Source organism: Mya arenaria, chromosome 2 (genome assembly GCF_026914265.1).
Source record: "Mya arenaria isolate MELC-2E11 chromosome 2, ASM2691426v1".
In the NCBI taxonomy this organism is placed as follows: Eukaryota; Metazoa; Mollusca; class Bivalvia; order Myida; family Myidae; genus Mya; species Mya arenaria.
The window spans coordinates 65,055,107-65,068,064 of record NC_069123.1 but is presented as its reverse complement, the minus strand read 5'-3'; the positions used below and the strand labels follow the sequence as shown (position 1 = coordinate 65,068,064).

The window sequence follows — 12,958 nt, the reverse complement described above, 5'->3', positions numbered from 1 at the left end:
TTTTAGTCGAACCAGCCTCACAAGCGGATGCCAAGTAGCAACGCCTCCTTTTTCTCAGTAACCGATATGAAAAGGCATAGAGAAGGGTCCTTAGAACGTTTTTAATATATAATTAGCCTTGCTGACAGTCGTTGCACTCATGTACATATATATATGCATGTATACCAATCAGTTTTATGACCACGAACGTCTTCAACGGGTTTCTATGTCAACAGTGAACAATTCACACGATCACTTATAGTGACGGCGGCGAAACTACATTATATTGTAACAGTAAAAGTGTTCAAAAACAAAATATTCACTATAGCTAGGTTGTATGTAAAATAAAATAAATTCAAACGTCTGGAATCGTTTCGCTTCAATTGTTCACATTCTCAATGATAAAAAAGTTCACTTGCATTTTGTAAAAGAATTTATTACATTAATTATAATTAATAATGGCGCACAATATTACTTAATGTAAAACAAGACTAATCCATTCTTGAACCTAGGCATCATGACTATTTTTCGTTGCTATATAAAAATGGGAAACCAGGTTTAGCTTCTCACACGAAGAAGAACTTGGAATTCCGGAGGAAAACAGAACCTGCGCACTTGCGACTTGCGTTCTTGCAAGACGTGTGTCACATGGGAGTCGTTTCATCAATTTGCATATACGGGTCAATAACTTGAGTTTAAATTACGCCCAGTTCGTTACAAATTGAATTAAAAGGAATACTGTATACCTGCCCTGTCGAATATTTAAATAAATGTTATATAGGTCCCATTTTATAATTATTGAATATAACTATCCGGCTTCTAACGTTTTAACACCTTATGTAAAGATTAGCCACAATAATGCGCGTATAGGGAATTTTTTTAACATTTAGATCTATGTGCATTTTGTTCCCTAAGAGTAGAGCCGCCAAAACAAAAATCGTTTAAGACTGAAGCGGCGGTTTATATGGACTATGTAAATATATAACGTTTGCCTGGGTAATATCAAATTGATATCAAGTTTTCAATCAACAATTAAAGATATTTCTCAGTCACTGTGGCATCGTACGTACTACATGTATATTTATCCAAATGTACTTATTCGAACAACCTTAGCATAGGGCAAATAACCTTAACATAGGGCAGATCACCTGAATATAGGGAAAATGCCTAGTGCAGATGACCTGACCATAGGGCAGATGACCTGCATATAGGACAAATGACCTCAGAGTAGGGCAGATGACCTGAACATAGGGCATGACCTCAGCGTAAGGCAGATCACCTGAACATATGAAGATGCCTAGTGCAGATGACCTGCCATAGGGCAGATGGCCTGCATAAGGGCAAATGACTTCAGCGTAGGGCAGATGACCTGAACATAGCACAGATGGCTTCAGCGTAAGGCAGATAACCTAAGCGTAAGGCAGATAACCTGAGCGTAGGGCAGATGACATGAACGTAAGGCAGATGCAGATGGGTTAACCTTTATTTTGCAGAAAGGAAGATCTACGAACAAAGTCAATCTCCAAAGGAAATTTACCATCAATTGTCATTCATGAAAAAACAACAGTGAAATAAACAGGCGACAAGACAGTGGCTAAATTAACATGTTTATTTTATGACACTTATAAATCATTAAAAACAAATAACAAGAAAGATAACATAAAACTCAAAGAAATCGGGGTAGGGGTACCCTCATGAAATAAATGAAACAAATATGATTTATATATCAAGGTGAGAAGTTGTTCAAGACAGTGTACTGCACAATATTTTCTGTGCCAGTGCTGGTCTCTATGAAAACAGTTTGTGTGACATCATCGGGCTGTGGAATGAATTGGATGACGTCATCCGGTGTAGTTTCTAAAACCACTTCTTCGGCAACGTCAGGAAAGTCCTGGAATGAATAACCATACTATTTACTATCGAAACTTTCGATAAATGCACCAGTTAATTGTAACCACGCCCGCCCCCAGGTCCGGGGTCTTTGACATCGGTCCAGCCAAGCCCGGGCAAAATCCCCGCCCTGCGGAGACGAACTGCTGGTAAATCCCCGCCAAATGCCCCCGCACCGCAGGTAAGGCCCATTCCCCGCTATATCTGGCGCGAAGACAAAACCACTGCATTCACCAGGCACTGCGGGGCCACTTGGAAGGTAAAAACACGGCCCGTTTCCCCGGCTATCCCCGGTATACCCCCGGACCTGGGGGGCGTGGTTACAATTGACTTGTGCATAAGATACCATTGTTTTACTTAACAGAGTGCACACTTTCCCGTCATGAAGTCTATGTATTGACTAAAGCTGGCATTTTATCTCTGGAAGATGAAAACCAAAAGTAAGTACTGACCTCACTGTATTGACCACATTCGGCAGGAATTGGAGGAAAATGCCCTGCAAAAAAGCGAATTTGTGTTTAAAAGTTTCCTTACAGGAATAATGTGTCGATATATCAGTTAATACCAGCATGTTAATGGGCACACTGTCGATATTAAACCAGCCAAGTTATAATAATCAATGATGGATTCATGTAACCATGTTTCACCTGTATGGCCTTGTGCCTGATAGGTGACTTTGCTTTGAAGATCTTGAAACAACGTAACCCCCGGTAACGTAACAGTCGGAAGTACAGCCGATGATGTTACAGACGTTGCGTTGGTCACAAGTTCTACCGTAAAGCCACTGTGGTGGCGCTGAATGATGTGCTCTTTTCCAAACTCTGAATATTAAAGATAGGTGCATTATAATATTTAAACATGAACACATCCAATTAAACTGAAACTTTAACAACGTTTCCTACAAATGTCAATGAACAGAATGTTACGTTTATTCGGACGTCAAGTATTTTTATTAAACACAGTTTAGCTTTCAAACAACATTTGTTGTATTCTTGTGTACTCAAGTACACAACATATTGTTATTAATAAATACACCAATGGTAGTAGTCAATAAGTATACAAATATTATCTGAGGGCACACTCGTGCAGCGTCACCTCAATTGAATGCAATAAAGCCTGCAAGCCGAGTGTGAGCGCACCAAGGTGCGCGGTATTTAGAGGATTTTAAGGGCAAACTGGTATGCATACTTTCGACACTGTGTTAAACAATAAGGTATTCATGATTTTATAATCGGCACTCAACCATGGATGGGACTAGCAAACTCATGTATACTAAATATCGGGGATTGATAGCTGCGCGTCACTTGTAATGGCAATCACAAAAGCGCACACTTCAATGAAGGCTATACATAGCGGGTTCATAATTATACTGAATACATTGGTGTATGAAAGACCGACACAATACTGCACCAAAGAGTGTATTCATACACAGGGTTGCCTTTTTTTGAATATTTTAAAATATTCGAAATGTTTTACTTGGCTTGTAGCAGATCTGCATGCCTTTGTATTAATATATGGACATTTGTTTGACATCAAAGCTTATCTATGTCGCACTTACTTTAAAGTGAAGATAGTATATCAATATTGACATTTTGATTAGATGGCCATTTGGTGAATCAATACATGGTGTAGAAAACTACATGCCATGTGACTGTGTGTAAAAATCAACGTCTAATATATAACATGTATCAAATTTATAAAAATATCTTTGATTTTAAGGCCAAACACAATTGTTGATGATCATGTCAATACCTATTTTTGTGAGATCAGGACAGATTTTCTCAAATAGCGGTAAAGTAAATGTTAATTCGCGAATCGACTTCGCACTCCCGTAGCTGGTGCCGGCCGTTGGCTCCTGGTCGCAACTTCCGGTGTGTCTTCCGAGGGGCAACCGGGAAACACTCTCCACGTCCTGAATCAAGGTCCAACCAGTCTGCATGAAAGGAAAAGAAAATACTTTCACAAAACAATGGAGAGTCTGCACGTGGTATATATACAACTGAGTGCAACACTGCATGACTTAACATTTTTGAAAGTGTTGATTTTTTTCTAAAAATACACACCTGTTTTGACGTGGACATTCTGAAGTCAGTCTCTGCGTCACTGACTTCGTCATCGTCACAAATCCCCGAATCTGCGTGACTCGTTGAAGGCGAGACGTCAACGTCAGCCGTTTCGCTGATGCGCTGTTTTGCCGGCCTCGACCTTACCACGCTTGACGTTGCCGCCCTCTTCTTTGGCATTGACGCTTCCAATATCTGAAATACGCGGAAGGCGTTCTGGCCCTTGGTCACTGAGTTGTTCATCTCCTGTATGTCGTTGAGGGACTTGATGGCGCACCGGAAATTGGCTTTCCAACGCTTGGGCTCTTTGTTATCTTCGTCATAACGACCTTAGGGAAGAAAGGTGTCGTTAAATTCGTCAATTATAATAACTTGTCTTTTGCAGAGTAAATATGCAGAGTGATGTAAACAGTGTATTTATGGCTTCATGCATGTCTAGTCACTGATTATTAAGGTGTCATAAACTCGAAAAACGCCCCCCCCACCACCACCAAAAAAGCAATAGTTATAATAACCAAAAAGAGAAATTATCACCTGATACACGTTACCTGTGTGTTTGGCCCAGGCCTCAAATACGAGAGAGTCGTTGTAGCAGTAGCCATGTCGAGAGCCATGACACCATTTGATCCGGAACACCTTCTGCTTCCGGTCCACCCACTCCATCCCCGGAAGGTGGCACCCGTCTAGTTTCTCCATTAACCAGTCGCGCATGCGCGGTCTGTCAGTTGGTCGAATAAGACCCAGCTTCCGACATCCTCGGCGGGACATTGTTGGTTCTTTCTGAAAACATAACATGTATGCTAAATGTCTGTGTTGATAAAAAAATTAAACCGTTAACATTCTAAGGCACCAGGGCGATTGTTACTTTGCTGAAACGAAACAGAAATGTTAAGGTGTTCTCACCATATGTTTAAGATAAAAACGAGAATTGTTCAACATGTCGATAACCCACAATAGAGCTATCACAGAGCAATCCGAACAATGACTTTGATAACCTAATGTGAGAGTTAGCATAGATACGAAATGCATGTCGCTTCAAGGTTAAAAAAAAACACAAGAAAACAATCTAAAGCTGCATACGACACGGATGCCACTACAATAGATTTGTGACATAATAACGATTTGAACGTTGGTTGTGCTAATTCAATGGAAATTGACACGTACTTGACTCAATGTAATTAATGGAGAAAATTCAACGGGCAATAATCTCATAGCTGGCGCCAAAATGGATGCAGTACAATAGCTGGCGCCAAAATGGATGCAGTACAATAGCTGGCGCCAAAATGGGTGCAGTACAATAGCTGGCGCCAAAATGGATGCAGTACAAAACTATTTCTGTATAATCATCTGCACATAATGCCTGATTTAAATGTGATAGGAGTTCAAGTTTGCAATACCCTTCAGACAAGACATTCAAATGGCCACAATTCTCAAACACTCCGCACACAATCGTCCCTTCCAATGTAGTCATCTGCCATATGGCACATATTTGTAACAGTTCATGCAGATACATCAAATGGTCAAAGATGTCAGAGTTTGACTCGCACGATTTGTTCAAAATAATTAAAGGCCATGATTCTAGTAAAAATGAATGAGAATTCTTTCTATTACAATCACTGTTCATGATGCATAAAACATGATGCATGATGAACATTTGCAAATCTCTCAAATGCTTAAAACTATGTAGTGTATGTGAGTGTGGATGCATAAAAAAACACATAAACAATGATACAACTGGAACATACATTTAATATATATATATTACTTATGTAATGCTTTCAATGTAACAGTCGTGTTTCTCTCTCAATATTCTGTAAAGTAGTAATATAATAGATACAGAAAATGAAGAAAACAATCATAATCAAGGACCGTGAACCATGGAAATAATCTACTTTCGGCCAAAAATATATGAGCATTGTACATGACTCGGGTTCTTTATTGTAATATAAAAATAATTATTGTCTTTATTTGGATATTGTGTCACAATCAACACTTCAGATGATACTTGACCATTATTTTTATGACGGGTAAGTTCCCTCATTAGCATGATACTACATGTTTAGTGGTCAAATCCGGGGTCATAGTACATGAGGTCAAATACGACAAAGTTAATGCTCGTAACTATATTGCAAAGTTTAAAGACAATCGAAAAAAATATGACAACAGACTAAATAAATAAATAAAATAATAAATAAATGAATGAATGAACGAACGAACGAACGAAGGAAAGAACTTACGAACGAACGAATGAATGCATGAAATTTATTCTTTAATAGAAAAATGAATAAAAAATATGTCTTTTACTCACTATAGTTTAAATGTGTATATAATAAAGTGAATAAAATACAATTGTGTGTGTGCTTGTGTGTGCGTGCGTGCGTGCGTGCGTATGTGTGTGTGTGCCTGCATGCGTACGTACGTCCTCGTGGCTACTTGCGTACGAGTGCGTATGTGCGTGAATGTATGTGTGTTTTAAAATATAAATTTGTTTGCTTTAAAAGTATTAGCAATTACTTTATTTGTGTTCTCATAAGCTATAAAGTAGTATGTGATAATAACAAATAGAAATAAATAAAAGGCAAAACAATACATACCATTGTATATATAACTAAACCGAGAAACAAATAGAATTATTATTACGAGTATCGTTTACTTGTAATTGAAGTATAGAATTAAAATTAAAAAATTAAAAAATTAAATATATAAATAGATAAATAAATTAATAAATTAATTATTTAATTAACGAACGAACGAACGAACGAACGAATGAATGCATGAAATTTATTCTTTAATAGAAAAATGAATAAATAAAAAGAAAGAATTTACCACATTTAGATATATATATGAAAAGGTCTACATGTAAAACGTATGAATGAATGTTCGATCGAAAAATTAATCAATTCAAAAACAAAAACAAAACAAAACACATATTTTTTCTAACATGAACGTACACGATCGAGTAACAGCATTTTTTTTATTTTAAAATAAACGTTTAATATTTGTTTAAATATCTGATGAACATTATTTTTTGTAGTGATACATTTTCTTTATTTGTAATGAAATTAATAAATAATTACATTAATTGCTAATATATATTCTCGTCGTCGCCTAAGTTTTACTTAACTTTGCATACCTTTTTGTTATTTGGACAATGCTGTTTCGGTCTGATTTAAATTTTATTACAGGTAAATTAACGTAATACTTACACAAATAATGCTGGAAATTTAAAATAATAAACTAATGCTATTTTGCAGTAACTTATTTCAGTGGGCTTTGGAGCGCAGTTTTCTCATCGAAATGTTTAATGAACTTGATTTATAAAAGTTAATAATGCTTTTCTTTAAACCATAATTACCTTATTAACGTGTATCTACAATAACACTTTAAACGTAAATCCTGGAAGAAGTACCAAGAGAGAGAGTGCAACAAAGACGCATGCAGGGGTCCTAGGCCGCCATGTTTCTCTCCACACTTGATGTAATCAGCACCACATGCCTTTTTCAACCAATTACATGTTTCGGTATTTATAGTAAAAAAATACTATTTGGTAGTAGTGTATCCTCAATTCATTAATTAATAATTAAACAAATCGAATGTTAATCCTAATCGGTCATCATTATCCGCAACCACTGATTAACCTGTGCAAAATTTCACAAGTTAGTCCAGGCATTTTATTAAGTACGTTTCGTGATGACTAACACTAGTTTCGAGTATGCAATTTAATGCAAACCATTTTCAGAAAATACATACGTCTGAGATGAGATTTTACAATTTTATTTTTCTAAAAAAAGTCATTATCATTTTATTGATAAAACCCAGCAATTTAAGACTATCCTCTCTGTATTGTTTCCCGGAAAAACGTGCGTTGACCGGATTGTGATTGTTCATGCTTTACCACAAGTGAGCGAACACAATGGAATAGTGTACGATATGATGATGTACAGGCTCAAATAACCAGGTTTGAACCCTTTACCTGATATAAACCAGGCCGGTTCCAACACTGGGTCTGCACATCGCCTTTTAACGAGTAGAACTTAACGGTACAGGTGTGAGCTGTACTGGTATTGCTGGAGCGGACTGTAAGGTTCAATCCCTCACCCATGGTCACAAGCCTGCGGGGATTCCACAGGTTCTGCACATTGTCTTAGGCTTGCAACATGTACCATGTGACCAAGTTTCATCAAAGTATTTCAATGGGTGCATGGGGAAAGCTGATATTCGGTAATGCAATGCTCTAGTCATTGACTGAGTGTAGTGTGGCTATAACCATTGGATGCAACAAGCGGTTCCAAAATGAATCGTCTAATGAGAATGTAATGCTTGTGACTCCAGTTGGTGGTGGTGAGATCGTGTTGAACATGATGAATATGATGGTGTCTTCCAATACACGTTCAAACGCACGAACCCATCTTGTCAAAAACATCCTTCAAACGAATCGTGTCGCTACCAAAATATGGCCACCAAAATACTAGTGCCTAAAAACACTTATGCTTTTTGTTACCCGAGCCTACTTACGAAATAGGCGCCAACCATACCTTTTTTAAAAGTCCGTCGGTTAAAAAAGTTTGTGTTTTAATATATTGTCAAAAACCTTGAACGCTTTATTCCTTGATGATGACAATAACTACCTGCACCCTATCTGTTTTTGAAAATGATGTAACCCAAACCAAACCATTTCCTTTTTGTGGCCTAGGTTTAAAATCAGTACTGGGAGCCTGTGGCGATGGGAACATACAACTCCCTGTATGTTTGGCGAGATTCGAATCCATACGGTATTAGATGACACCAGTGCCAATCTCATCCTATATAAACTGATATTGTGATATGTTCCTTTGACTATCGCGGTTCCATGGGTATGCCTCAATTGGAGGTATAGAGATGAGTTGGCCGTGAACTGTGACATTGACCAAGTGAGATCAGGCGCGTAGGAGCTGGGGCCGCGACCGCGGTCCCAATATTCTGGCTAGTAACGGCAATGGGGCCGCGAATATTTGATACTGATTTTCTCAATGATCGCATTTTAAATAAAGTTACGAGCATATAGATCAATACCAGTCTGACACGATATTGAATAAACAGGTCACCATGTCATAATTAAACCTGTGACCACCTAGCTAATTGGCGTGTGAATGGCGTGAAAACAGTCGGCGGATTATTAAAGACGGGTAAGTGAAAGAAGAGGCAATATTAAAAAAAAAACTGTAGTTCATTGTAATAATTGCGATTTCTCGTTAAAATAGAATTGTCATTAAACAGCCACCAATACGTATTATTTCAAACTCGTCACATTGAAGCTTGACTTCAAAATGGACGTTCCAAATCAGCCTAAACGTTTTCCGAAGAGATCTTTTGGCACTATAAAAAACTGAACACATGGCATTCAACTCGCAATGGTTCCAAAGTCACTCGTGGCTTCACTATGAAAAGGTAAACTGCGATAATTTGTTATTTGACGTAAACAGTGTACTATACCACGTGATAAATTGCGTCATAAATGCTACGTCGGAAGGCAATATTTTGATTTGAAAAAAGACTTTAAACAAAGATAACTTCACTATTTCTTCACCATTTTAAATGAAACTTAGCGCAGTCTACGCCGCTTACGGAGCCACACCTTCGGTCTTTTACCAGAATTTGATTGATAGTTCAGTTTCTTTAAACACTTTGAAAAACGTTTTCACAATACGGCCGTCTAACGGAGCGCTGTCAAACATTATTTTGGAAACAGGTTTGCAAGTGTTTTATGAAACTAATGACCTCATCAAATTTCGGTAATAAAAAAAAATGCGATGTTTGATTTAAGATGGTGATGTAAATGAAAAGTTATCTTTGATTTAAGTCTTCATTTTAAGCAAATTTTTGCCTTCCGACGTAGCATTATGACGTAATTTACGTGGTATACACACATTGATAAATTGTGGGACTGCTCAAATATGAATAAATGCTATTAAACGATAATAGTTTTATATCTATCAACTGTTTTAACCAGAAAGGTTTAGATAAAAACATGAAAATTAAACCTGAACTCACTGGAAATCGAGTCATTGAATGCTTAAAATTCTCGATGGTAGGGGACACCCCTTCCGCGGCCCCAATATCAGTTTCCTTCCTACGCGCCTGGAGATTCCAACATAGGTCTGAAGAGTGTTGTCACAGATATACGTAAATATATAATTTTATTACCCTAAATCACGATGACCACTCCAGGATGTTGCATTACATTTCACACTACAGTAAGACAAGGAACAAAGCTATTGCCTCGCTCCGATTGCTATCAACAAAACCCCATTCTCCATGATAAAGTTCCATGACCAAAATTATGCTTATTTTAAATACTGTTGAGTATGCGCGATTGACTACGTTATTCACGTCAAGGGCCGCAACTCTGGTTTAAACGCATGAATTGTCAAGCAAAGGCCAACTGCATGTATTTTCAATACTGTAAAGTATATTTTTAAGGTTGACATGATGAGTTTGATGACCCTACCTGAACATATACGGCCATAAGCTCCAAACAAGATTTTAAGTTCATTTTATTTTTCACATTTAATATATGGTCATACACTGCATGGCTACATATTTTAGGGGTCGAGGTAAAAAACTTAAGCAGCAAACTTGTACATATACAAATTATGAATAAACAATATCTTTATAAAGTTTTATGACTATGGATAAAATAAAGGTATATGAACAAATGCCAAAGCTTAAAAAAAACTATAACAAGCAATCTACTAGACCACTCCCCGCTTATGCCTCTTTTCTCCACCCCTGCCTCTTTCCACGCCCATGTTGACAAAGGGCAAATCAGGCCTGTCATTATAATGCTACTTATGCATGTGTATCGTTGATAAACTTGAAGTAATGTTTACCTGTCTATATCTACATTAACTTGTGCATCATTATATAAATTAATGTCTACATGTAAAACTCTAGATGTAAAAGTAACTCTTAATATTATAATCATACCGATATGGTCCAGATCCTAATCCAAATCACACTCGACTTATTCGTCACGCACAAACTATTAAAGGCAATCAATTAAAAAAAGAATATCATTTTCTCTGAAATCGATCGCGTATTTTCATCCAACACCATGAACACATTTTCTGAAAACGCTGTTTGTAAACAAACGTGATTCCCTGAGAACGACTTGACCCAGTCTCAGCAAGTGTGCTGTATAGAAGAAATCGGATAAACTCAATGTAGACTGTTCCGATGAAAACAATAAAGTGTATCGAAGATACAGACCGGCTGTATTGAAAGTGTTTAATACAAGCTTGAAAGAAGAAGGTCAGTGGGGTTAAAGATAACATGTTTGGGTTTTGTTTGGTCCGATATGATATTAAATGGACACTTAAGGCGTAACAAAAATGTTTGTGTTCGTTCTCACGTCTTAACCTTTTATTTGCAACCGACCCTTTTGTTTTTGTTTTCGTTTTCAGCGCATACTTATTTCTGACCGTTATTTATTTTCTCCTTGACTACTGCAAGTATGGGACTCAATCTTGCGTAAATGTACCCAGACAAAAGAATTGACTGGTAAAAAAGGAAAAGAAGAAAGCAGATCCCGACCTACCGAAAACAAATTGGCAGTGAACTCGGAAAGAAACAATTACTTTTTTTGGCCTCAATTATTTCATTTATTTACACTGATAAATTCCTCATTGATAATATTTAAAACATAATAATAAACAAAATAATAATAATTTACTAGCTTTAATCTCTTCGCACAGCGAATGCCATACATATATAATTTACATTCCTGTTTATAATTTATTACAACTTTCACGAAGTACCAAGTTATGCAGGCTTTCATCAACGCCCATGTCTAGCAAAATGTGTGTACAGGGGCATAACCACACATAGTTTGTCTAGAATACCCGAATGTGCACATGTGTTACAGGGGCATACCCAGGCATAGTTTGTATAGAATACCCGGATGTGCACATGTGTGTACAGGGGCATACCCAGGCATAGTTTGTCTAGAATACCCGAATGTGCACATGTGTTTACAGGGGCATACCCAGGCATAGTTTGTATAGAATACCCGAATGTGCACATGTGTTTACAGGGGCATACCCAGGCATAGTTTGTATAGAATACCCGGATGTGCACATGTGTGTACAGGGGCATACCCAGGCATAGTTTGTCTAGAATACCCGAATGTGCACATGTGTTTACAGGGGCATACCCAGGCATAGTTTGTATAGAATACCCGGATGTGCACATGTGTGTACAGGGGCATACCCAGGCATAGTTTGTCTAGAATACCCGAATGTGCACATGTGTTTACAGGGGCATACCCAGGCATAGTTTGTATAGAATACCCGAATGTGCACATGTGTTTACAGGGGCATACCCAGGCATAGTTTGTATAGAATACCCGAATGTGCACATGTGTTTACAGGGGCATAACCACACATAGTTTGTATAGAATACCCGAATGTGCACATGTGTTTACAGGGGCATACCCAGGCATAGTTTGTATAGAATACGCGGATGTGCACATGTGTTTACAGGGGCATACCCAGGCATAGTTTGTATAGAATACCCGAATGTGCACATGTGTTTACAGGGGCATACCCAGGCATAGTTTGTATAGAATACGCGGATGTGCAAATGTATTCGCAGGGGCATAACAAGACTAACTTAGTCTAGGATACCCAGTCGTACATATCAAATCGAGATCATGGTTAACCGTTCCAACGCCCACTCGATCCTGTGTTAGGCTAGACAGGCTACGCCGAGCATGGTCAACCGTTCCAACGCCCACTCGATCCTATGTTGGGGCTAGACAGGCTACGCCTTGCCTGTGTCGAATATGTTTCAATATATGTATACAGTGTGAATCCTGTGAGCATGTAGCTGGGTCTGTTCATTTGTTGTTATAATTTGCATATTGGAGAGCTTTTAAATATCACTATCCTGTATCATGGTCTCAATTTTTCTGTTCATAAACTAGAACGTTTGAAATCAATACCAAAACAAAGAGATATGAATGCAAACAAAATATAAAGACGCACAGG

The 12,958-nt window shown here is 37.8% G+C and overlaps 1 protein-coding gene across 4 annotated transcripts; it reads right to left on the bottom strand.

Moving 5' to 3' along the window:
- Positions 1-1,573: 1,573 nt before the first annotated feature.
- On the bottom strand, positions 1,574-11,131 carry LOC128243058 (interferon regulatory factor 1-like). 4 transcript variants are annotated; one of them, XM_052960564.1, is made up of 7 exons: positions 10,899-11,131; positions 4,481-4,712; positions 3,933-4,261; positions 3,622-3,802; positions 2,517-2,690; positions 2,322-2,365; positions 1,574-1,870 (listed from the first exon to the last, which is right to left on the bottom strand). In XM_052960564.1, exons 2-7 carry the CDS (start codon positions 4,698-4,700, stop codon positions 1,706-1,708), a joined length of 1,113 nt encoding a protein of 370 aa, XP_052816524.1. In that variant the 5' UTR covers positions 4,701-4,712; positions 10,899-11,131; the 3' UTR covers positions 1,574-1,705. The 4 variants fall into 4 exon arrangements, with proteins under 4 accessions (XP_052816524.1, XP_052816517.1, XP_052816532.1 ...); XM_052960557.1 differs by lacking the exon at positions 10,899-11,131 and adding an exon at positions 9,963-10,054; XM_052960572.1 differs by lacking the exon at positions 10,899-11,131 and adding an exon at positions 7,288-7,596.
- Positions 11,132-12,958: the final 1,827 nt, after the last annotated feature.

Coding starts and splice junctions, on each gene's coding strand:
- LOC128243058 (XM_052960557.1), bottom strand. Junction 4,262..4,480: donor GGCCTGGGCCAAACACACAG/GTAACGTGTATC, acceptor TTCTTCCCTAAG/GTCGTTATGACGAAGATAAC. Junction 3,803..3,932: donor GAATGTCCACGTCAAAACAG/GTGTGTATTTTT, acceptor CCTTTCATGCAG/ACTGGTTGGACCTTGATTCA.